We start from the raw sequence: 27,137 nt of genomic DNA, 5'->3' as shown, positions 1-27,137 counted from the left end.
TTTTTAAATTGGATGTGTTTTATTTAGAAAGAAATGCAAGGATGTCTTAGATATATAAAGTTTTTCATAATTTATTAAAAAATAAGATTTTCTTTTTTAGAGCAGTTTTAACTTGGCTAGTATTGTTTCCTATATGTATGCCTCCTTTTCCTTGCTTTTACTCCTTATAGCTGGAGTATTTTAACACAAATGTCAGACATTAAATAATTTCATCCATAACTACTTCAGTATACATCTCTCAGTTTTACTTGCACTTGTAATAATGTTTACATATATATCTACAAAATAATACGTACAGTATAGGTTTATTACTGTTTGCCTGTGTGTGTGTTTTTTTTTGTTGTTGTTTGTTTTTTTGCTGATATTTTCCATTTATTACTGCAGTATGCAGTTGCTCTGAAAGTGCAACACTGACTCACTCTTGTCACAGCTTCTGCACCTCCACTGGCAGATACTTGGAAATTCATTCTTGGAGCATCATGGACCACAAGCTTCTCTCTGGGTGGGAAATTACTGTCACTGCCAGTTTCACAGGGAAAATACACACACACGCATATGAATAGAGGGATGAGAAGAGCCCTGGAGAGGAGTGGGGACCAGTTTCTGAGGGGTCCTGGAAACAGCCTGCCTGAGCAAAGGGAACAGTGACACCCCACCTCCCAGCAGCAACCTAACCCATCTGCTAGGTGGGCCCTGGTGCACCTTTTCCCCTTCGTCTCTGGAACTGGTGACACCGTAAGCATATCAGTGTAGCAGAGGCGCATGGAGTCGAAAAGAATTGAAAAGGCCTCGCAAACTAACGTGGAAAACGGGTGGTTTGGAAAAACTGACTCTTCAATCTCCGATTTAAAACTGTTAGGCAGTAGAGCTGGAGAGCTCTGGGGGTAAGATGCTGCCTAGCAGAAATAACTCTTGTTCTAGCCAGCATATATTTGATGGGAAGAAAATAACTTTTGAGTACTGCAAAGACAAAGGTGGGGGTGGGACATGAGCAGCTCTAGAAAACACAAGAGATTAAAAAATCTGAACAAATGAGATCAAGAAAAAAAGTGAACACAAATACGGACAATACACCTACACACTCGGCTCAACAAAACCCTCACTCATGAGCACGTTATACACTCACACACTAATCATAGTCAGGCAGATGCCCAAAGGAGGGCAAATCCAAACATCTGCTCTCTTTGGAATTTTCATGGCAAACTGAGTTTAGGCAAAAGTGAAGACCTCCTGGGTCTAAACTCAGAAGGCAGCCTTTGCTCCCCATTGTAGCCAGTGTTGCTCCTATATTTGTCTGAGCCCTTGCCAACTATATGGGCACTAGAATTTATTCTTCATATTCCTGGAGTTTAAATTACTGCTAGATATTATCTGATCTAACTTCACCCGTAATGGAAGCACCTCCCTTTTGGCTCTATATTCCCCTGTTCTTTTAGGAAAAAACATCCCTAGACAGTGATAGTTAGAGGGTGTTCAGGAGTTGGAAAGTAGGAAGAGAGTAATATAAATACAGTAAGGAAATACCTTACTGTTTGCCTTTTATCATGACAGAATATCTTTATCTTGTTTAAGTGGTTTAATCTTAAATTCCACCTTGACTCATATCATGTTGCATGTCCTACTTTTTTTTATTAAAAATTTTTTTTGGAATTTTATTTTATTTTTTAAATTTTTTTGTGGTACACGTGCCTCTCACTGCTGTGGCCTCTCCCGTTGCGGAGCACAGGCTCCAGATGTACGGGCTCAGTGACCATGGCTCACGGGCCCAGCCATCTCTGCGGCATGTGAGATCTTCCCGGACTGGGGCACGAACCCGTGTCCCCTGCATTAGCAGGGGGACTCTCAACCACTCTCAGCCACCAGGGAAGCCCTATTTTATTTTTTTATACAGCAGGTTCTTATTAGTTATCTATGTTATACATATTAGTGTATATATATGAATCCCAGTTAAAATTTTTTTAGACTTTATTTTTTATTAAAAATTTTTTAAAAACTTGAAGTGTAGCTGATTTACCATGTCATGTTAGTTTCAGATGTACAGCACAGTGATTCAGTTTTTTATTTATATATATGTGTATATACATATACATGTTCTTTTTCAGATTCTTTTCCTTATAGATTATTACAAAATATTGAGTATAGTTCTCTGTGCTGTACAGTAGGTCCTTGTAGTTTACCTGTTTTATATATAGTAGTGCATATATGTTAATTCCATTCTACTGATTTATCCCTCCTCACCTTCCCCTTTGGTAACCATAAGTTTGTTTTCTATGTCTGTGTCCTGCTTCTTTTGTTTTATTTGCCTGTTCTGTATCACTTGCTTTAATTGTTCCATACGTTTTTTTTGAAAAACCCAGTCTGACACTCTTTCTTTTAGTATGAAATTTTAGTCCTTCTGACTTTAAATACTTGATTTTATTTCATCTTTACTTGTGTTTTATAAATAATATTCCAGTTTTTTTCTTTTTTCTATTTGTTGCTTGAATTAAATTGCTAATTATTCCTGTTGCTTCCTATTGATAAGTTGGCGATATTGTGTCCTTTAAAATTGTATTTATGTTCATCCTCCTTTTCAGTTAGACCTTTTCTCCATCAGTATTTGTAAAGATGATATAACTGGTTCTCTCGACTTTCCAGCAGTAAAGAGTCTCTGAGATAATTTCATACTTCTAGGCTATGTGTTACTTTCCCTTGTAGTTTTATCTATTCTGTTTCCAGAGTCCCTTTAGTTTCTAGGTACACACCCCTAGGCATGTCTCATTTACTGTAGCTTCTCTTTCTCCTTTTTTAAGATTTCTGCCCTAGTTCATTTGTTTGTTTAGAAATTTTTTTCATATAATTTCCTCAGCTGGAGTATGTGAATGATATGCTCTGAAATGCCCCATCCTCAAGTATATTTCTTTAGCTGTGAAAGAGGAATAATATTTTGATTGAGTATAGGATTTTTGAGTTTCTGTTCTAGTCTTTTGTAGTTTTTACATTCTCCTTTGTTCTAGCTTCTAGTGTTAAGTCTGATGTCATTCTGATTTGTCTTCCATTATAGGTAACGTATTCTTGTTGTCTGAAAGGTGACCCAACTTTTTCTTAAATATTGGAATTCAGGAATTTTTTTTTTCTTCTTCACATGACTAGGTATATGTTTATATCCATCAACTCTGCCTTTTGCTCCATGTGCCCTTTTCAGTTGTACAGATTCAAGTGTCTCTTCATTTCAGGGGAAATTTCTTCTGGTGACAATTTCCTCTCCTCATTTGTTAGTTTTCTCCTTTGGTGACTCCTGTTATTTGCAGGTTAGGTATTCTGGACAAGCCCTCTAGGGCTCATATCTTTTCCCTCATGATTACTCTGTTTGTATTCACGGGCCCAGCCACTCCGCGGCATGTGGGATCCTCCCGGACCGGGGCCCAAACCTGTGTCCCTTGCATCGGCAGGCGGACTCTCAACCACTGTGCCACCAGGGAAGCCCTGTGCTCTGTTTCTTGATATCATTTCTTTATGTTCTCCTTCCAGGCTACTAATTCAGGTTCAAACAGTGATCATCTTCTAAGTAATTGACTGAATTCCATAATTGGGAAATTGTTATTTTATCCCAGAAAGTCTAATTGCGTATAGGGGTGTGTGTATGCTTATATTGCTACTTTCGAAGTCTCTAAGTACCCTTACTGTTTTTTGGATAAATTTTTTTTTCTGTCCCTCAGCCGCTCTATTTCACTTGACATGTGTGATCGTTATTCCAAATGTTTATCCTTTCTCAGTTGGGTACACCCTCTACTGTGGTTGTCTTGGGTGCTCAGTACTGACTTCTCTTTGATGTAACGTTCTAGGGGTACTGTTCTTCAAGTGGTTGCAGACAGAACCATATCTACTCCTGAGGACAGCAAGAGCATATGTCTCCTAGCATTCCCCTTGTCTCAAGGACAGAATCCAGCTATTGCTTACTGACTCAGACTCTTTGGTGAAGAGACCAGGGACTCTTCTGGAGCCTTTATTGAGTTTCTCTCCAGTGTCCGTGGATGTCTGCAGGCCAAGCTGTCTCCATGACCAGTGCCTTTCTCATTCTTCCCTAGCGGTCTCTGAAGCTAGTCTCTCAGTGTTGCCCAGCCCACGAGAGAGAAAAGCCTATTACCTGTTGTTGGCTGTCACTTTGCCCCAAATCTTTGCACTTCACGTATCCTCAGCAGCTCCCTGAGTCTGGGGAAATAGAGACCGTGGGGAGGGAGGGAGCCATGTTGGAATTGCCATGTTCCCAAAGCAGAAGCTTCTAACCTGGGTTATCTGGACTCTTTAATGAGTTGTAGGGGAGTCTGTGGACCCTCTGAAATTGGATCCACACTTTTCTAGGGAGAGATTTGGTGAGGTTCTAGACCCTAGAATGGTTCAGAACAATTGTAGTAGACTAATGGGGAACTCATTTAATCATTTTTTCCGTAAATTGCAAACATCCACTATTTTCATTTAGTACAAGTAAATCCTAACTCTGTTCCTTCCTAGCTGTGTGTCTGTAAGCAAGTTCCTTAGCTTCTCTATACTTTATTTCCCTCATCTCTAAAGTGACAGTAATATAGCACTGGCTTTATAGGATTGTGAACATTAAGTGAATTAATACATTTAAATGCTCAGAATAGTGCCTGGTTTATACCAAGCACTCATTCTTCTTCCTCATTGTAAGAATCTTACCAGTAATATCCTGCATGCTATGTTTGTTAAACATTGGTTAACACGTTTACTATTTTTTATTATGTATGTATGTATGTATGTATGTATGTTTGGCTGTGTTGGGTCTTCGTTGCTGCGTGCGGGCTTTCTGGAGTTGCACCGAGCAGGGGCTACTCTTCTTTGCACTTTGTGGGCTTCTCTTGCTGCGGAGCATGGACTCTAGGTGCACGGGCTTCAGCAGTTGTGGTACGGTGGGTCAGTAGTTGTGGCTTGTGGGCTCTAGAGCTCAGGCTCAGTAGTTGTGGCGCAGGGGCTTAGTTGCCCTGCAGCATGTGGGATCTTCCCAGACCGGGGCTCGAACCTGTGTCCCCTGCATTGGAAGGTGGTTTCTTAACCACTGTGCCACCAGGGAAGTCCCAACACGTTTACTATTACTGTTGTCATTATAATTAATAAACCCTCTCAGTGGTCATTTTTTTTCAGATGGCAAACTGAGCCACAAATTAATTAATAATAACTTTTTCTTATTAATCTTTTGTCAGTTGACTGAAAAATTATTGTTACAAATGAACAAACATAGTGGAAATACTGCTTTGAAAGAAGCCTTTTCATTGTAAAGGTGTTTGTGTAAGAGTCCAAGAGAAAAATGGATGTGGAACTCTTTCTTCTAAAAATGAACTGATAAAAGTGTTACACTGATAAACTATTTCTGCTTAGGCCTTTGTGCTAAGATTAATATTAGGACCTTGACTATACCGTTCCAAATTGTGTGTGTGTATAATTGTTAATTTCCAAATCTAGGCAATTTTTAGATGTTATCTTTTTGGAAAAGCAGTCTTTTTATAGTCTATAAAGATCGAAAAACCTAGAAAACTCCCAAATAGAAAGGAGTAAGGTCTTAAAGTAATTAAATGCCCAAATGTGGTCTGCTGGCTATTCCACCATTTTGAGAACAGAGAGCTAAATTGTACCCCTTTAGTTAGACCTTAGTCAGTGGCTTATACTGATTGCTACAGTGGAGGAGGAATCTACTTGTGCTGTGGAAGAAAAGTACAACAGAACTGTTGAAATTCTGCGGAGGCTGCATATCCCCACATCCAACCAGAGCTTCCGTTGGAGAGTTCTGTATAGTATGGAACCTTACATTCCAGGAGGGCTTTAGAAACACTTTTTTAGCATCTTGATTCTTATCCTTTGCTGTTTCTTTTATTAAAAGAATAAAAATTATTGCAACATAAATTCTGATTTCTGAGAATGGATTGTAACTGAACAAATATCGTATTCTAATTTCAGAGCAGTTTTAAATTTAAAAACTACTAAAAGAGTTTGGTCTTTTATGAATTGGGCTGTTTGACTGAAAGAATAATTGGTGGAAATAAGAGAAATTATAGGGAAATGGATTTGTAATTAATTTGTAAAATTCCATTCTTGCCAGAAGTGATATTTTAGATCTGAACAGAAGTTGACATTTTTTTTTTTTTTTTTGCGGTACGCGGGCCTCTCACTGTTGTGGCCTCTCCCGTTGTGGAGCCTCCGGACAAGCCGGCTCAGTGGCCATGGCTCATGGGCCTAGCCGCTCCGTGGCATGTGGGATCTTCCTGGACCGGGACATGAACCCGTGTCCCCTACATCGGCAGGCGTACTCTTAACCACTGCGCCACTAGGGAAGCCCAGAAGTTGACATTTTGATTATATTTAAAGTCATAGAGGCCAGGATTATCAGACTGGCTAGAGTTAGCCAGAACTGGGATGTTCTGGGATAGTTGAAGTTACTCTCCTAGGAAACTGAGAATATAACGAAGGGCATGTTACACTTTCACTTAATGTTTATTGAGTCTTTTTAGAAAGTTGAAGGAAAGACGTTTTTGTTATATGGATATGAATAGTTAAACTTGTCAGGCATTTTTCATTAGTTTTTTGTTTTAAAGCATTTTATAAACTATCTTTGGTGTCTTTGTGTTCTGGATTCTCATCTAGATTTTAACTTTTCAAATTTGTTCCTGTATTAGTTTTCTAGGGCTATCATGACAAGTTACCACAGAGTGGATGGCTTAAGCAACATTTATTTTCTTACACTTCTGGAGGCAGAAGTCTAAAATCGAGGTGTCGGCAGGTTGGGTTTCTTCTGGAGGCCTTTCTCTTTAGCCTGCAGATGGACGTCATCTTCTTGTGTCTTCACATGGTCTTTTTTTCTGTGCTGTGTGTTGTCTGTGTCCTAATCGCTTCTTATAAGGGCATCAGTCATGTTGGGTTAGGGCCCACCCTCACGACCTTATTTTAACTTAATTGCCTCTTTAAAGACCGTATCTCCAAACAGTCATATTCTGAGGTACTAAGGGTTAGGACTTAAAGATATGAATTGGGCAGAGGAGATGCAGTTCAGCACCTAAACATTTCTCTTATCCTTTCTTCATCTGACTATTTGTGTTTGGGTCAACAGGAAAGCTCTGTAATAGAAACTGTTCAGTTTTCACTGCCACCCTTGAATATAGCCATTATTTTCAAGGTGAGTTTACAGGGATGGTGTGTTGGGGCCTATTTCCCAACACGCTTTTTATCTTTGAGTCCTGTGGATCAAAATCTAATAACTTTAGATCTTTATTTTGAAATCCTGTATTCTCAGGAGGTAGAGTTTCAGAATTTTAATAGGTATATGTTAGATTCTGTTCTGGACAAAGACTCTCTGAACTGAAAGAGCAAAACCAAAAATAATGACATCAGTTGTCCTTTCAGGCCAGAATAACAACAAACGAAAAAGACCTATTATGCCAAATACCATTATGAAGCCCGATTTTATATAACAGGACAGTTTCCTCACATTTCAACAGGTAATCATACCTGTACTGCTTTGCTGAGTTGAATTTAAAAAGTTCTGCTTACAAAAAATGGCTTTCACAAACTAAGTCTTTGTAATATCTTGTTTAGACATATTTAATAAAGAAGTTACTTTAAATTATGTTAATTTAAAATAACATTATTTGAATATTAGAAAATTCTTAATATTTACTTACCTTATACCCCTTGTGAGTATCTCTTGTACCTTGTCTGTAAAATGACAGTGGAATAGGGAACAAGTTTGTGCATTTGGAGGGATTTGGTAAATTTCAGTGCCACAGAGATGTTAGTTATGGTATGTACATGGGTCTTCTGCTTTTAGGGACAGCTTCTGCTTTGACTAAGCAGTTGGGCCTCCACGTACCACCTGAAAAACAATTACCCTCCATTCAAGGAACTTTGAATACTTTTTATCACCCTCCTTCTCTGTAGTGGCCAAGGTAACACATAATTTCATTGATCTGACTTCTCTCCACACTTTTTGGAACTTTCTCCTCTTTTAAACTTGCCTCAGTGTTAATTTTCATTTGAAGTTAACTTTAGTGTGTAATTAAAATTTGCCTGAATCATCTTCTCCTCGAGGAATACTTGCCTGTTATCTAGTTCCCCATTCTTAAAATCTTTAGAATTATTAGGTCATCAACACAATAAAGTATTTAGAAGTTTAAGTTAGAGAAAACATTATTGAACAAATTAGCTGTTGTTGATTATTTTTATTTAGCACAATGAGAGGGTTCTGATTGAAGAGAAAATAATGTTGATTAAGTCAGATATCTTTATTTTAATAATGTTTTGTAATATAAAAACAAAAATTCTAGTGACATTGCTTTACTTTTTATTAATTTTTATTTTGGAGTTATTTCAGATGTCCAGAAAAACTGCAAAACATTACAAAGAATTTCTGAACACCCTTTACTAACATTTACATTTGCTTTATCCTTGTATCTATATCTGCATCTTTGTTTCTCTGTATCTATCTTCTTTACCTGAAACATTTCAGAGTAAATTGCAGGCCTGGTGCCTCTTTACCCCTAAATATGTATTTCCTAAAAACAAGAAAATTCTTTTACATTACCACAGTACCATTATCAACATCAGAACATTAACATTGACATATTACTATCATCCAGTCTACAGATCATATTCACATTTCACCACTTGTTCACTATTGTCCTTTATAGTAAAATACAGCATTTTTCTGGTTCAGGATCCTATGTTACATTTACTTGCCATGCCTCTTTAGTCTCTCTCCATCTGGAACAGTTCCTTAGTCTTTCTTTTGTTTTTTTGGTCAAGTATGGTCTTTACATTTTTTTATGAGCACAGGCCATTTATTTCTAGAGTGTCCTGCATTTTGCATTTGTCTTTTTTCTCTTGATTATATTCAGGCTTTGCGTTTTTGGCAAGAATACTACAGAAATGCTGTTGTTCTTTCCTGAGCACCATATAGGAGGCATGCGATGTCTGTTTATCCCATTACTGGTAATGTTGGCTTCGTTAACGTGGCATCTCTTACGAACTTATGGTTACCAAGCGGGGAAGGGGTGGGTGGGATGAATTGGGAGACTGAGATTGACATGTATACACTATTATGTGTAAAATAGATAACTAATGAGAACCTACTGTGTAGCACAGCGAACTCTACTCAGTGCTCTGTGGTGACCTAAATGGAAAGGAAATCTAAAAAAGAGTAGATAATATGTATACGTATAACTGATTCACTTTCCTGCACAGCAGAAAAAATAACCCAACATTGTAAGGCAACTAAACTCCAATTAAAAAAAAAAGGTGACATCTCTTGCATTTCTCCACCGTAGTGTTAGTGTTTCTCCCCTTGTCATTAATGAAGGTATCTTATAGGGAGATACTTTGAGACTCTGGACGTATCTCATTCTCTCCTTCATTAGCTTTAGATACTTCCTAGTTTGTATTTAAGGAGGAATAAGGCTAAAGACTACAGTGGCAGTGGCAGAATTTACGATTATAACTTTTAGAATCAGAAGGTAGATAATGACAACACAAAGCCAGAAAGATTTAGCTTTTCTAAATTTATTACTATTGAAATTTGATACGTTAAGAACTCAGGTGAAGCAAAACCTAGTTTACCTCACCATTGCATTTGATAAGCTCAGTTATTTATTTTTTTGAGAAATACATTTGAAGCAACAAATTAGTAAGACTGGCAAGAGGTCTACATAAACACTGACAATAGTGACAGTTCGATGGTGACTAAGAAGACTAAATTAAAATAGCAAATAGATGTATAAAAAGCTGGCTGACTGTGACCATCTAATGTAGGTGGGTGTATAGAACTATACATACTCATTCTAGATCTTGAGTGTGATTATGTATCATAATAAGGCATTTGATGATTGTAGTTGTTTGTATCTGTTTGAACAAAAGATTCATGGTGAGATAGGGGCATTGCCAGTACAAACTGATTTATAAGTTACTAATAGAACCTGCAGAGTAGCACTGACTTGATGAATACATCCCATTCAATAATTTGCCTTTGAGGATTCAGAAATTCTAACTTGGATGGGCTTACTCTTTTTTGGGCTTGTATGTGTATGTATTTTCTCTCTCTCTCTATGGCTAGGTATTACTTTTGCTGACTAAATCACAAGATTTATATACTAGAATGTCAGTATATTCATCTCTAATGCGCAATCATACTATCTGGTGGATCCCTCATTCATATGTTTCTTGGAACTAGCACACATTTCTGTTGAATAGGGAAATCATGTATGAAGACCAAAAATTTGTTTGGTGAGCACAGAGTCACATAAGGGAATTGAGTTTTGTATTTTGAATGTTTGTGTTTTGAACCTTTAGAAAAGACATTGTTTCTAAGCGTGTGTTCTATGGAAGTCTCAGTCCATAAAGATAGTCTGCAAAAGAAGGTGTGTGGTGACATAAGTGCTGTACAGTCTCCTCCTAGAGTCCTGAGGCATATTCACAGATTAGTGGGTCTGAGGAGTCTTTTCTTAAATAAGCCTGTTTAACTTCAGGTAACTCAGTGTTTCCCACAGAGAAGTCACTCAGAAACCTTGTCCCCCACCCCTCCCCCCACATACTAGCCCTCAGAATAGATGTTTATTAGCATCATACTTTCAGAGGTAGTTTTTTCTTCTAGGTTCGACAAGGTAAACTTGTTGGCTTACCAGAGGCCAATCTTTTTTTTCTTTTTATAACCTTTTGTTCCAGTTAGCCACCTTTACTTTCCATTGATCTTACCTCCCTCCCTTCCTTTCTCCTTTCCTTTTCTTTCTTTCTTTTTTTCATAGTTCACTAGTTTTATTTTCTGTGGATAAAAAAGGGAAACATTTGGAATATCTGAGGATAAATAAGGGACAACAGGCTGTGTGCTCAGAGAGTTCATAGTCATTTTTTTATATCTCTGCATTTCAGAATCTTCCAGGCCTTTCATTCTTCTTCCTGGGTTGACTTTTGGGCCTCAGAGTCCTGCAGGGGTAGGTTCTCCAGGCAAGAACAGGGTATCCCTGGCCTTTTGTCTTTAAACACTAGATTTTTATTCAAGGGCTAGAGGATAGTATTTTAATGATATTTTAAAATCATTCATTGATTTATATTTTGGCCTGTCAGCCATTTTGTCTCTTTGTAACCTCTGCTCTTATCTCTTAAGTGTTGAGTTTAACTTGCACAGGGAAACTATGCCTAAATTCCCAGGGATGGGGGATAGACATGGTTATTTAGTCAGTGTTACATTTACAATATTCCTGATGATAATAATAATACAGGGTCTAAAGGAAATGTTTCACACATCCTGTTAAATAACTTCAGAGTTCTATTAAAATGTATTTAGAAAGATTTCTTTCAAAAATGTTTAAAATAGTTTTACGTTAAAAAGACATATTACTGTTACCTGAAAAATTCAGGTACGTCAGACTATTTTGTATACTTTCACAATACTTGAACCTAAGTGGATATTTTTTAAAAATTCTTTAATGATTTTGCCTTTAGCAGCTAGTTATTATTTTAGTTATCTACTTAACTTTAGTTTGAAATACTTGAAGCTCACTAATTAAGACTGTAAAATGTTGTTACTTTTATGTAACTCTAAGTTGGATTAAAGTGGGTCCATTTTTAGATTCTATTCAATACAGGTCTAATAAACTTTTTTTTCCTACACATTATAGGGAGGTCTTCTAAGGTGAAACAGAGCCTTACAATGAATTTTTGACTGACCAGATCTTTAGACTTTGTAATAATGTATTTTGTAAAAGACAGCAGCTCATAATTATATAGCTGTTTATGTTAACTACGTTCTTTCATATACATTTTTCCACGAGGAAGAACAGGAAGGTCATATCGCCACTGGAGTGACATAAATTCCAACCCTGCCTCTACCACTTACTATAGGTGTGACTCTGGATTTGCTGCTCCTTCATTCAATGTGTATTTATCTGTCTACTATATAGTATGTACTTTTCTGGGCACTAGACGTAGAAGAATGAAACTAAATCATTCTCTGAGCTTTTAAAAATGTTTTCTCACTTAACAAAGATATGTGGATAGTACTGATATAGAGCCCTTGGGCACATAGTAGGTTCAGCTCTTGAATAGTTATGGTGGTAAGATGCTTTCTTACTTGAAATTTGTTTCTAGCACTAATAGAGGGGCTTTACAGTCGTTCCTTTCTTATTATATTTATCATATAGAATCTTGTTTCTTGGGACTTCCCTGGTGGCACAGTGGTTAAGAATCTGCCTGCCAATGCAGGCGACACGGGTTCAAGCCCTGGTCTGGGAAGATCCCATATGCTGCTGAGCAGCTAAGCCCGTGCACCACAGCTACGGAGCCTGTGCTCTAGAGCCTGCAAGCCACAACTACTGAGCCCGCGTGCCACAACTACTGTAGCCCGTGCGCCTAGAGCCCGTGCTCCACAACAAGAGAAGCCACTGCAATGAGAAGCCTGCACACCGCAACAAAGAGTAGCCCCTGCTCGCAATGCAGCGAAAAAATAAAATAAATAAATAAATTAAAAAATCTTGTTTCTCTCAAAATCATAGTTTGCTTCCAAAAATATATTGATATATTCTAAACTATCTAATAAGATCTTTACTTAGTGTCACATTTATTTTACAAAGGGTCGATGCTTATTTTAGTGATGATTTGTCACTAAAATTATGTCAAAATGTCTTAAAATGTTGAAACTGTAAACAAACTCATAACACACACAGAGCTAATTATGGATCCCATCTGTTTATTTTTACAAAGCTTTTTTTTTAAAGACCATGGCATTGTCTGCTTATGATAAGCTTCAAGATTATTATAATGACTAAGTCCTGTCCTTCAATTAGTGTAGTTGAAGATGGGAAGACAGTTCGTTTGTTCATTGACCTTTTCCCGTGTCAGAGTGTATGAAATATGACATGTCATGATAAAGACACTATTGTGAAGTGCATTTAGAACATGCGTAATTTTTATGAGAAAAGAAATTGATATCAAAGCAGTAGATGTGGCCAAAGTTTAATATAAATTTTCAAAACGTATTCAAGGTTTTACATGACAGACAGGTTATCTACTCTTTACCAGTGCCAAAGTGGCTTTATTTTAGCTCAGTTAAGTTTAGGATCTTGTAAGCAGTCGATCAGATTTTTAAGGATGTATATGTCTATTAGTATTCCTGTATGTCTCTGCATGTTTTTGTATATGTGTATCCCGTGTGGTAGTGTGGAAGGCCAGGGATCCCCATAACAGCATCAGCCAAAGTAGTTATCAGCAGTTTGCTGAGAGAGCAGTGATTTCACTGGCTCAGTTTTGTTACTGTGCATCTAAGCACTCCCCACATAGGTCTGGAGGGAAAACAACCTGCAGGACCCATCTGCTCGTTTCTGCTATGCTGCCTTGATGTAAGAGTACGCTAGTCTGGTTGCTTGTCAGGACAGGTTAGTGAAAGCATGCAAGTGGGTGAAACTCAGGAGAGATTAGTGCTTTGGAAAATCATAAGCTGCCTCTATAGATGGCATGCTGAGTGTAGCAGAATAGGTTGAGGATTGTATCTAAATATGTAATTTTCAGGTAAGAATTCGTTTCAAAATTAAAAGTGTTAAACATTGTTGGACCACATCTAAATAAAAACTGGGAAAAGTAGTACAGATAGTTTACAAATAATTTTGGGGTGTCATTTTTCTTACCCAGCTTTGTACTATATGGTGTTGATTCTTTAATTTTATTCTCTTAGATCGTTTTAAAGTCAAATATGGGGACTTCCTTGGTGGTCCAGTGGGTAAGACCACCAATCCAGTGCGTTCCCAGTGCACGGGGCCCGGATTTGATCCCTGGTCTGGGAACTAGATCCTGCATGTGTGCCACAACTAAGAAGTATGCATGCCCCAACTAAAGGTCCCGCGTGCCACAACTAAGACCCAGTGCAGCCAAAAAATAAAATAAAATAAAAAATTTTAAAAATAGTCAAATATGATTGAATATTAAATATAATTAACCTATTTTACCCAGAAATTATTGACATTGTTCTTGCTTATTTCTGTTTATTTACCTTTTCCTACAACTGTTGACTGGCACATCTTGGCCTTGCAGGTTGAGCATCCTGTCACAGAATGCATTACTGGCCTGGACCTAGTCCAAGAAATGATCCGTGTTGCCAAGGGTTACCCTCTCAGGCACAAACAAGCTGATATTCCCATCAACGGCTGGGCAGTTGAATGTCGGGTTTATGCCGAGGTAAAATGAATGATGTTGGGAGGAAGGATGGTGGTTGTGTCCTGAGTTATGGGACCACATATAGCTAAACAACAAGGTAAACTTAGGGTTTTATACCTTGTGTCAAGGATTTGATTATGTAATCCAGAAATGAACCAGAAAAAAAGGTTAGATCATTTTAACGTAACTCAAAATAGTTTTAAAGGATTGCGTTTAATTAATTTTCATGTGTTTTTTTCTGGTTGGAGGAATAGCTACTAATCAGTTTAAGGAGAAAGAAAGCATTAGTTAAATATTGTGCTTGAATGGACCATGGTTTTTGTTTTTGCTTATTTTCAAACCACATTCGAAATGAAAAGGGGCATTTGTTTCTGTGTGTGTTTGTGTGTGTGTGTTTGTGTTTTAAAGAGCTACCTTAGTTACACATCAGTTGTTAATTCAGTGTTTAAATTTTTTCCAAGTTTTTTCCCTAATAATTTTATCTCTTATGATTATGTAAAAATAACAACTAAAATTTAAATTGCAAAGCTTCAATTCATAGTTTTAATTATGGATTTAACTCAAAAACTCTCAGTTTAATACTTTATTATAATTAATCAGATAAAGCAGTCAACATCTGAAAATGCTTTTTTTCAAATGGTTAAAACAAAAATGCAAGGAAACATTTATACCATCTTTTACTTTTAGACATCGAAGCCTATCTGTAAAATAAAAAACAAATTAGTAGTATCTGTGTTTAAAAATTCTGGAAGTTTTTTTGAAATTTTTTTAAGGATCTTGAGAAATATCTATGGCTTGGTTATATTATATTTTAAGTAGTATTCTTTTCTTTCCTATTGTTATAACACTGAACTTACTATTTATTCTGATCTAAGATATTTACAAATGGAGCATATATCTAGTCGCACATGCAAAGTTTACTTTTCAGGTCTTTGTTTGAAGAACTAAAATGCTCAAATTTTACCATATGTGAGCTGTTTTGAGAGTAAGAAAAACAAATATCTTTAGTGCATTACATTTGTTCTGAACTTGAGTATGTTTTGATGTAGCTCCTAGGTTATTTTATTTTTGCCCAAGGCATTCTAAGAAGATTTATAGAAAGTTGGAATTTTACCAATTTCAATAAGTATGATCAAGGTCAGGCTAAATTCTGGTTACAGTTCTGTTTGATTTTTAAATACATTTCTAAGTTGTCTAGAGTGAGGATAAGACAGTAATATTCTGAAATCTGTGATTTGGTAAATAGGCCTATAAATACTTCTTCATTGTATAAATATTTAACCTTACTTGTGCTGATTTATATTTCAAAGACTGTGCTTCCTGTCCTTTGAACTTTCAGGACCCCTACAAGTCTTTTGGTTTACCGTCTATTGGGAGATTGTCTCAGTACCAAGAACCACTGCATCTACCTGGTGTAAGTCATTAAGCTGTAATATCAAGTGAGGGGTTAAAAATCTTGATTTATGTCACACTTTTATGTTAAAGCATGTCAACACCAAAGGGTGTAAATTGGATGACAAGTGAAATTCATGGGGAATCACAGTTTTTTGTTTTTTCATATTTTGTATTGTATGATGTTCAGGAAAATCAGAATTCACCTAACAGGGGAAGTCTGGAGACATCTGACTTCTAAATAAATGATAGTTTACAGTGTTCCCAATTCTTCTGAAAATCGTAATGAAGAAGATTCATAGAATCCTAAGAATGGGAAATGACATTTCTGTGTTACAATTTAATCTTTTCAATAAATCTAATCCTGCTTCCCTGTATAGTCAGATGTCAAGAAATCAAGCACAAAATCAGCTCGTTAATCTAAATGGATTAAGGAAAACAAAATGTACCTGTTTCTATTAAGTGTCAAAGACTTTAAGAAGTCTTTGCATATTATGTACACCAGTTAAAGAAAAGTGAGCACTGTCCACTGTATCTGTACTTCTTCTGTGTTTAATAGCTGTTCTTTAAATAGTTTGTGTTGCATAAAAAGAACAAGGACGTACCCTTTATCTTAAGGTAATAAGTGCATATATATATGACATTATGTTAGCTAGTGGATGACAAGGCTGTACCATCTGTGTATATGATCATTCAGTTTGATTACTGGCATGAAGATGGTGAAAGATTACAGGAAGAATTCTAAATTTGAAGATGTTGTTGGATATATGATTTATTTCACTTTTTAAATTGTTTTTGCCCATGTGCTTTCTAAAGGGACTTGACCCTTTCTAGGCTCAGAGACTCCATGCTGTGTTCAAAGCCTGAAGGCAGAAGAAAAATTGTAAAGATTTAACAGGCATTATGTGACATTAAATAGCAGATGAGAAAACAAGTATCATAGGGACATATCTAAACATTTTTTTAATCAAACAAAAAAGTATTAAATAAGGATTCATAATGATCACTCTAGTTGTTAGAAGTTTTCACCATGTTGTAATAGCTAACAGGATGTCAAACATTTTGCCCTCGCAAGTTTTTGCAATTTGCAATTTTCAAACGTGAGACCTGTTGAAAGTACAAGTGATAATGGACAAACTGTACCCCCTACAGTCTTTGTCCCACCAAATCTTTCTTCAATTAATGCTGCAGCAGGAGCTTTATGTAATAACATTTGCAGTTGTGAGCCACCCATAGAAAGAAAAAACAATTAAAATGCCTTAAATGTTCTGCTTACTGCTGTTATTTGCTTGTGTGAATGTTGCATGTCAGCTAAATGGACCAAGGAATAGATAAAGTGATTGGGTGCGGGAGAGTGCACACTAAGCTTTGTCTATCATTATTGCTGGGAGCAATCAAATTGATGTCAGCAGGACAGTAGATGCGCTGACAGCTGTAATTATGTATCTCCATGGTGATCACTTTTGGCCTGTCATGGAGGCCCATGAGTCCCCTCCCTTGGAAGCATTTAATCAGATTGGGCTGTCACTTGTCAGGTAGACATGGCGGGCTGGGAGTTGTGCTGAGGGGGAGAGGTGAATCAAGAATGAAGGGTGGGAGCTGGCTGATAGTTTCACAGGGTCCACTGTGTGAAGAAAGACATTTAAATTATGCCCGAGGTTTCCGAGCAATGGTTTGAGACTCATACACAGGTGCTTGGGTGGCGGTGGTGGTAGTTTTTCTTCCTTGCCTTCTTAAACTAGATTAGTTTTAACTCAGGAGATCCTTTGCAGCTCTTAACTGTTTTTGATCACAGGAATACATACTTCAGAGTTAACTTCTGGTTTGTGTTTTTCACATTCTTCTCTAAGCCTCCTATTAGCTTATGTGGCAAAGATGAAGATTTTCTTATCTTTTGATCACTGTATTTTGTAAATTTGTTATTTTCAGACTGCAATTTTTTTCTGCTTAGAAATTTGGTTACAATTCCACTTGACTTTATTCTTAAAGCTTTTAGTGCAAAAGCTAAAATATATTTTTTGGTATAGGCTTTGTTTCAGTGGAGGAATGGAGACTTAATTTTAATTCATTTGTTAGACCTTTTTTTGAATTCTGATTATCATTTGGAAAAAGCTGCATAGACAGTAAATTGTAAGTCAGTTTTTCATGCTTTGTTAGTTTTAAATTGGAAATGTTGATTTGCTTATAGAAAGATATGTATTGCTTATATTTAATACATCTTTATTTTACCGTATATATTTTTTAATTAAAATGACATACCTTCTGTGATGATAATTTTATTAAACAACAAAGACATAGTTATATCTAAGAGCCCTAGGTAACTTAACTTTTAGGGTGGTGTTATTCTAGGTAACTAAAGTTTTAAGTTACTATAGGAGAATGTAAAAAAATATTCTTTATTGTCTGTTATTTTACTAGTGGGTTGAACATCAAAGTTCCACACTAGCTTTGTAGCAGTTTATGTAGCATATGTTTTAAGTCAGAAGTTTTAGAACTTGTACCAATCTCAGTTTTAAACACAGCTTTAGCAAGCATGCTATGGTTTTAAATAATACATGGTGGTAAAATTAGCTCTTTAACTTTTTGCTACTATAATTAAAAAAATGCAAGTTCAGAGATGTCTTTTCTGTTATGTAACTTGATCACCAGTTGTCATTTTGGGGCAATTTAAATGTGTCTAGGAGGTAGATTATGATATTATTGCTTTCACAGCTGCCCCATTAATTCTTTTCTAGTTTTTATAAACACTGAATTTCATAGAACTTCAGTTGATGTCCTGAAGTGTGTTTTCAGAAAATAGAAAGCCAAATATGTGTTTTAAGTGCACTGAATGATTTTCATTTAGAATGAAGATTTTCATATATGAATATGAATGCAAATATAAATATCCATATTTTTTCATGAGTTATTTGCAAATACAGAAATAAAAGCATTCTGGGTATGTGACAATGTTATCTTCTAAAACCTTACAAAGAGAATAACAGTAGTATGATTTTTTTTTTTAAGAGAATGAAACTGTGGCTTATCTTTTGATGTCATCGTATAATAAAGCCATCATCGAACCCTCATGTGGATATCCTAGACAAGAGGTTCTACATGTGGTCCCTTGATAATTGCCTAAATTAAAATATGAAAGGCCTAACAGCCGCTGTGTTGACCTTTTTCTGCCTTGCTGCAGACAGATGAGCTGCTGTTTATTAGGAAGACTTCTTCCCACAGGTGAAGAGCTATGTGAGCTTTGCTCTTCTCTTCCCACCCCTTTACCATGTTGGGCATCAAAGTCCTGCTGTTCTAGCAGCTTCCATTAAATTCTTCTATCCTCAAACCCCCTAGGACATGCTGGGCTATCTTAACTATTTTGATTAGCTTTTAAATACTTCAGATTCCAAAACTTAAGCACAATAATTTAACAAATATTTCATCCTCAGCAACTGCTCATTTTAAAGTTTTACATGGCTAACCTCTGTGCCTTACTGCTGGTTTCAAACAGGGAGATGAAAACAAGAATCAGCGATGTACTAACTAACTTGTTGGCTGGTTAACGGCAATCAGGTTTTTCAAAAGAATATTTTGAACTTGTGCTATTTTTTTTTCCCCTGTGAAAATCACAAAATCAGAACTCTAATTGGGGCTGTGTCCTTACAAAGGAAAGCCATGAGAAAAGCTGTATAAACATTAAAGTCTCGGGGGACTGACAGTAACAGAAAAAAACTCACATTTTACAGTTGAGAGGGTGAGGCAAAAAAGGAAAGTGTTACAGACATGAAAGCCACAGGACCAGTGTTCCTATGGAGCTGATGAGCAGAGCTCCCAGGTCCTGCTGCATGGCTTGACTGGGGTCCACACTGGAACTCTCGGAAGAGTAGAGTGGGGAGTGTGATTAGAAGGGGCATCGTTCATGCTCTCCTTCAGTTGGAAGGCACCATCAAATAGCTACCAACACATCCCACGAAAGTGATGTATAAAGTTTTTTTTGTTTGTTTGTTTGGGTTTTTTTTTGCTCTTTCTTAGTTCCTTCATTTAGTGGGAGAACAAAAAAATATGTGTTGTACTGTATAATAATAGATCAAGATAGTTTGTTTGGTCTCTATATTTTTAGATTGTTATTCTACTTACTGGAAGCTGAAATGTTATTTGAGATTGAAATTATCCATCTGCTTCATGGAAATTAAATTTGTTGTTAGAAAGATAGCTTCACAATATGAACTTTCTTTTCTTTTCTTTCTTCCTCCCAGGTCCGGGTTGATAGTGGCATCCAACCAGGAAGTGATATTAGCATTTATTATGATCCAATGATTTCAAAAGTTAGTTCGACTTCTTAATGGTTTCTTTCAGTTTTCTTCTCAAGAGAAAATGGACATATATAATTGAAAAGTCTGGGAAAAGAAAAAGTCTGGAATGGGTACTTTATCTGAATCATGTGCTATAATTAAACAAATAATGATGGCCACTGATGGAAAAGTGAAAACTGAGCAGCTTTTCTTTCTCTTAAGAGAAATTTCGACATTATGTTAGTTGGCAACACTCCCTCCTCCCCAGTGAAATCACCCCATCACCCCATCACCCCAGTCGCCACAGTAACAAGCTTAGCTAACCAGTGGCACCAACCCAGTCCACTGCAGGGAGGAGTTACATTGCTTTCTGGCCAGTGAACATTGTCCAAGATGAAAGTATGAATGCAGGTGATGTCAAGGAGTTGAGGTGATAGGCTGTGTTTGTTAAAGGACTTTTCACCTTTTCAGTTTTTATGAATTACTACTTACTTATGTAGATTTAAGATAATTAAATTTTGTGTAAGACTATGTCTTTTTGCTCCCTTTTTGAAATTTGACTTTCCAGAATATATTAACCAGTCTACTTAAAATTTTAGATCTTTTGACATTTTCAAATCTTATGATCTTATAAAGTGTAAAATTCTTACTATAGTGGTTGAAACTGGATTTTATTTAGAATATCCTATTTTTTCTAAAGTGATAGACCTGTATTGAAGGATGACTTCTTTACTAAAACCCGTATTTCTTTTTCCTTTTCTTTCTTTTTTTTTTTTTGACCATGACGAGTGGCTTGTGGGATCTTAGGTTTTCTGACTAGGGACTGAACCCGGGCCCCAGCAGTGAAAGCTCGGAGTCCTAACCATTGGACCGCCAGGGAATTCCCAACTCCTATTTCTTAAGATTTTTCTTTCTTCCAAGTGTACTTTTTTATGTAGTTGTAGTAAACAACCCACTTCTTCATTTTTCTTTTTTCACTTAAGTTTTTATACTAATATTGTTAAAGTGAACTTTAGGTATTTTGTTTGTTAGAGAAATACTATTTAATTAAAAAATAAAAAATACAATAAATATTATAGATACAGGGTTCCATTTTTAGATGAATACATTTCTGTTCAGAAAAATGGTCTGCAAATTAATTTTCAACCTGGCTTGATATTGAACAGCTAATTAAATGTACCAAAAAATTGGAAACTATAGATTGACTAACAGAGTAACTAGAAAAATATTTTACGAATAGTTCTTATTGCTAATTTATAAAAGCTCTAACACATATAAATAGCACAAAATCGTATAGAACAGTAAGATCTTTCTGTTTTTCCAATATAAGAACCCTTTGCTTCTGGGCTATATTATGTGTAAAATTAGCTATTCAGGGCGTCATACTTGAAGGGAGAGAAAAAACAAATCTTGCCTAATCCTCCACTATCCCAGATGTTTATATCCCATCCTAAATGTTCACACTTTTGATATCTTTCGTCTTAAATTTTTATATGCTTGTTTTTGTTACATTTTGGTTTACCTCAAATAGCTCTTTTCTGTGATAGTGAAATCTCCGAGAAAAGTCTGAAATAGCTTGATTCTAATATTTGTTTACTTAAAAAAAATCTTAATTGACGTAGTTTGTACTAAAAACTGAACCACTGAAATTTCAAAATATTTTCTGGAAATCTGTTATGAAATATTTTAATTTTTACTAGGATGAAATGTTTGACTTACAGATAGATAGATTGATCTATATCTATATAAACTGTTTTGTTTGTTTGCTTGCTTTTAGCTAATCACATATGGTTCTGATAGAAGGGAAGCACTGAAAAGAATGGAAGATGCACTGGATAATTATGTTATTCGAGGTAAAAACAAACATTTGAGGTTATGTTATTATACATTGAGTCCAGGTCTAGAAAACAGCTTGAAGATTTATTAGAGAATTCGCTAGAACATTTGCTTACTATGAGTTTAAATAGAAATAGAAGCTTGAATTAAACTGACATACTAATTAAGAATAGGTATTTAATTTTCTGTAGCAATCATATACTTTCCATATACATCTGAAATTAAGTTATTTAATTAAACTTATGATTGATGACTTTTCCTGGATGCGCATTTAGTATTTTATAGACTCTTCATTCTGGAGTCTTTTATTGTCTAGTGCAGCTTGACAGCCAATTTGCTATATTATTGTCTTTGTGTTTTTGTTTGTATAGTTTTGATGTTTGAAACTTAAAAATGTATGGAGATTTAAACCATAGTGACCCACATTTGACTACTTTGAGAGTAGAGGGAATGGCTCTTTGCTTCTTTGAATTAGAGCAAACTATAAAATATTTTCTAGCAAATGCAATTCTCTTACCTCACGTACATACAGGATAATTCTAATGTGTAACAAAGTGTGATCCTACAAGCCTTTAGGGTGTGTAGTGATAATGGTATTAGGAGGAGCCATTAAATGTAAATAATTAAAGTTATACTTATTTCCCTTAAGGAGTGAATTACAGTATAAATTTTATTAGCAACTTTCATTAGTAATGAAAAGATCATTTTACTTTAGCCCAACATAAATTAACATCAGCTTCAGAATAATGGAGTTTAATATCAAATTTAAAGTGTGAAATATAAGTTCACTTTGAATTGTGAATGAATACTGTGGGTCTAAGAATGTCCGTAAGAAAGACTGGCTGTATAGCTTGGCTCTTTTCTGGCTCACTAAATATAGCAGTGAGGCTGAGAGGCTATATTTTGGAGGATGAAAGGGTGGGACGGTGGTGGAGTATGACTACCCAGCCTGTTTCAAGCCCACATGGAGCTATTCTGCAATTTCAAAAAGCCTCCTTTTGAGTGGATACAGCCCGTAGGTCGAAAGTCTTGACAAGTGACTGCAACTTCGTGTGAATTAGAAAAAGTGCTCTGTTCTCTGGATGTCTCCAGCCCTGAGACAGGGAGCCCAGCTTAGCAATGGAGCATGTCAAACCCTCACTTTGCCCCTTTGACCAACTTCCTTTGTGCAGTGAACAGTTTGGACAATAGCGGCCCAGGACAATTTAGTGACTCTATTTTTACACATCTACCTTGCCCTGCTAATTTTCATCTGTTGGTAGATAAGTCATGCAATCCTCACTTGTCATCATGTTTTCTCTTCCAGCTTTTCTTTTGTTAGGTCAGGAGAACTTTCTTCCCTCCCTTCCCTTTTACTGTCACCCTCTTTTATTCCCATCTGTTAATTAGTGATGGTGATTGTATCTAATCTCATGTGCTAGTGATTCACCTCCATCCACAAAAGGAAAGCTTTCAAGTGAACCTAGGTGTAATTTTAAGAAGTACCATTAACATCCAGAGCCTCTTAGAATTTGAAAATTTCCCTTCACATTCTTTCTGGCTATTTCTCTAGCTCCTTTTTAGCCTTAATGGTAGAGTATTTTCTGGTTTTATAACTCTGCTGTGTTCTACCATAAGCAGCAGATGCATATTTTAGCTGTACATTGGTTAAGTAGGCCTTGAGAGGTTTATTGCCCTACGGAAATAATATTGCCACAAAATTATTCTTGTGCATGTTTGGAACACACATCTAATTCGTGTGTGTGTGTGCGTGTGCGTGTGTGCGCGCTTAACTATACATACATACGTAGACATAAACAAGGCACTTGGTAAGATTATTCCCAGAGGCTTTTAAAGTATTTGTAAGAGTTTTCTATATGTTCCCCCTGCCGCCCCCACCCTATCATTGAATTTTTTATTGTGGTTGTTGAATTATTAGTTGGTGGTTAATTTAGGTTTCATTCTAATGAGCTTGAATGGTAAATTCATGAATCTGAGATAGTCAATCTGAGTAAGACTATTTTGTCGTGTCATATCTCTATTAAACTTTGATTTGGTATAACATAGTGGCATGGCATATGGGCAGTTTGTCAAAATATTAAATTAGCATTGGTTCCACCTAAAAGTTTTTCTTCTTCTGTGTCTGGCTTCTGAACGGAATATTCTTTTATATTTACAGAATACACCTTCTTTTTTTTTTTTTTGCGATACGCGGGCCTCTCACTGTTGTGGCCTCTCCCGTTGCAGAGCACAGGCTCCAGATGTGCAGGCTCAGTGGCCATGGCTCACGGGCCTAGCTGCTCCGCAGCATGTGGGATCTTCCCGGACTGGGGCATGAACCCATGTCCCCTGCATCGGCAGGCAGACTCTCCACCACTGTGCCACCAGGGAAGCCCCATATATATATATTTTTTTTTAAATGAACATGTTTTCCACTAATTTACTTATTATACTTTATGTATAAGTACACAAGTTATTATATTTTTTAATTCAGTGACTTAAATACAAAGTAGGCTTGCTATTATTCTCCTAACTTTAAATGTATCACGTGTAAAGCAAGATATATTTTACTGTGCAGATAGATTTTTCCAGGCTTGGTCTGAAATTTCTACCTTTGATTTACTGTGATAGAGTAGAAAGAAATCAGACAGGCCTGGATTCATATCCTGTCCTGGATGCCATTTAATAACTATGTGTCTCTGAATCTCACACTCCACATTTAAGAGATAAGACTGCGAGTCTCTGCCTTATAAATTAGTGGTGAGGATTAAATGAGGTTCGGTATGTAGAAGGGCTTGGCAACAGTACTGCCTTGTAGAGTTCAGTAACCTTAGTTCCCATCTTCTTTTCTCCCTCTCTCATTACAGTTGCAAAACCACAGGTTTAAAAACTGTATGTCATAAATCATTATCAGTCAGTTGGTGTTATGTGAAATTTATTAAACCGTGGATAAGCCATATTGAAAGCCCATTTTAGGCCATTCCCAGTACTGTGTGCTGAGTTATATGGTTTCATTGCCCCCTGTTCTACTGCTTATTCAAAGCATTTACCATAACTGTAATTAAAGCATTAGTTGTTTAATTAATTGCTAAATGTTGGATTATCCCATAAGAGTATCAGGTACATGAGGGCAGTGATGGTGTTTATCTCGTTTATTTGTGTATTACTGGTGCTTAGCAGTTCCTGATACATGGTAGGTGATTAATAAATATTTGTTGAATGAGTAAATGAATGAGTGAGAGATACTATCTTTATTTCAAAGAGTTTCTGGTATACTTGGTATGGAAAATACATAAGGTAAGTGTAATATAAATTCATAGGTGCCATAATAGTGGAGTGAAAAAGTAGAGTGGGAATTCAGAGGTGGAGAGGGTATCTTTCTTTTCACACCTCTCCCTTTTTGTCCTTTGAAAGTAATGTGAGTACTGCTTTAGGACTCATAGGTAACTCTTTTGAGAATATTTTACTTGTGCTTCCTTAAAACGACTCCTCAGAGGAGCAGTATTTTTAAAAAGACTGGTAACTTACCGTGTTGGTGAAGTAAAGGTGATGGGCACACTCAGGCATCTCTGAAGTATGACCTACTGCTGTCTTCTGGGAAAATAAACTGGCACTAGGTGTTAAAAGTACATGTCCTTTCACCTAGCTGTTCAGTTTTTGGGAATCTACCCTATAGTGTTAAAAGACTGAATTGTGAGATGCTGTTTACAAGGACATTTACAGCAGCCTTGTTTGTAGTAGCCAAAATTCTGACCAGCCGCAGTGTCCACCAAATGGACATATCTTCATTATAAAATACTGTGCAGCTGTGACTTGAAGTCATGTCTGTATGTGTTATTAAAGTAGAAAAGCAGTTTGGAGAGTAATGCAAGCTTTTAGTTAAAACCTTCTCGTCCTAAAATATTTTTAGTTATGTTTGGATGAGCACAGAGAAAGACGTGGATATATACACATCATATTGAAATATATATTATTTTTTTAGCTCAAAAGAGGGAGGTGGTTCTTGATACATAGCCCCCAGACTTTTAACTTTTAGGCGTTTTCAAACCTAGAGAAAAGATGGATGAATAGTACTTTGCACATTGGTACACGCTTCATCTAGATGAATTGTTAAACTTTCCTACATTTGCTTTTTTACTCCATCTCTTCCTTTCTTTGTCTTCTCCCTCCCCTTCACCCTTCTCTCCTGTTTTTTCCCCTGAACTATTTGACAGAAAGTTTCAGACGTTATGACATATCACTCCTAAATACTTCAGAATGCATCTTAAGGGTAAGATTATGTTCCTCCAAAACCACAATGCCATTATCTCACCAAAGGAAATTAGCAGCAGTCTCATCTAATGTACTGTCCATACTGGAATTTCCTCAGTTGTTCCCCACAGTGTGTTTTTTACCTGCTTTTTAGCCCCAGCATGGTCCAATCAAAGTTTATATTGGTTATGTCTCTTTATTTTCTTGCCCTCTTTGTATGTCTTAACATTAACTCTTCAGAAGAGTCAGGGGCAGTTGACATGTAGAATGTCTTACATTCTAGATTGGAAGTTTCAGTATTGGCCCAGAGAAGGCACTTGGGAAATAAGCTGGAAAGATGGGGATTGCCATTGGAAAGTGATGTATTTTGAATTGGTGATTTTGAAAGTGGTGCAGTTACTGAACACGAGGTGATTTCAGGGTGTGATTATGGGACCAGGTGGCTAAAGTGGAAGAACAGATTATTTGACATGAGATCCTAAGAACAGAGCCGAGATAATGTTGTGTGGATCATCCACATGGGTGGTATGAGTTAGGAGCAGAGGGAAGGTCATGAGTTGGGTAACATAAATTCTTTAGAGAGTATTACACTGTGGCAAGGATGTTGATAGATGACAGAGAATTGGAGAAGGTTTTCCTGACAAGAGAAAATAAACCTCAAGGAAACAGAAGTTTTTCCAAGGATTAGAAGAGGTAGTGTTTTGTAAGTGGCAGTGAGGGTTGCTGGAGAAGTGAGGTCCTTGAGGACATTGAGTATTTCAGTTGAGGGAAGGAGGTGAGTGGAATGTCCCATGAAGATGCCGGCTCTGTGGTAGACCCAACTGATCATGGAGCGCGCTCTCAGAAGGTATTGTGGAAAGGCCTGGAAAAGAGGGAGCAGGTGTTTGGGGAGGGAGGAGGTAGTTGAGTTATCTGAGGTTCCGAGGATGGGCAGGGAAGCTTGTACTTCCTATAATGGATGCAGAGTCCCTGACGTAACGGCAGTGAGCACTTGGGCTCAGAAAAGTGGTCTCAAAGGCATTCTGAGGGGGCTGGGTCTGTACACTTCATCTAGTTAACTTTTGAGTCTGTTTATTTTCCTCTGGCCCTGTAGTCCCAAGCCAACACTATCTATATCATGGATGAGTGCAGTAGCTTCCTGATTGGGTTCTCTACAAGTACTCTTTACCGCATCAATCCATTCTTCAGTATGCACAGAATAATCTTTCTAAAGTACAAAGCCAGTGATCA

The 27,137-nt window shown here is 36.7% G+C and overlaps 1 protein-coding gene across 1 annotated transcript in view; it reads left to right on the top strand.

Annotated features, from left to right (window-relative positions):
- PCCA (propionyl-CoA carboxylase subunit alpha) overlaps positions 1-27,137 on the top strand; it is a 353,227-nt gene that overhangs the window by 156,429 nt on the left and 169,661 nt on the right. Inside the window, exons 13-16 of the mRNA XM_024739985.1 lie at positions 14,056-14,199; positions 15,518-15,592; positions 19,806-19,874; positions 21,619-21,694. Of these exons, the coding sequence (XP_024595753.1) occupies positions 14,056-14,199; positions 15,518-15,592; positions 19,806-19,874; positions 21,619-21,694 (364 nt within the window). The remainder of the gene's footprint in view (positions 1-14,055; positions 14,200-15,517; positions 15,593-19,805; positions 19,875-21,618; positions 21,695-27,137) is intronic.

This window comes from Neophocaena asiaeorientalis, unplaced genomic scaffold (genome assembly GCF_003031525.2).
Source record: "Neophocaena asiaeorientalis asiaeorientalis breed wild unplaced genomic scaffold, Neophocaena_asiaeorientalis_V1.1 scaffold9, whole genome shotgun sequence".
NCBI lineage: Eukaryota > Metazoa > Chordata > Mammalia > Artiodactyla > Phocoenidae > Neophocaena > Neophocaena asiaeorientalis.
This window is presented reverse-complemented; position numbering and strand designations above follow the sequence as displayed.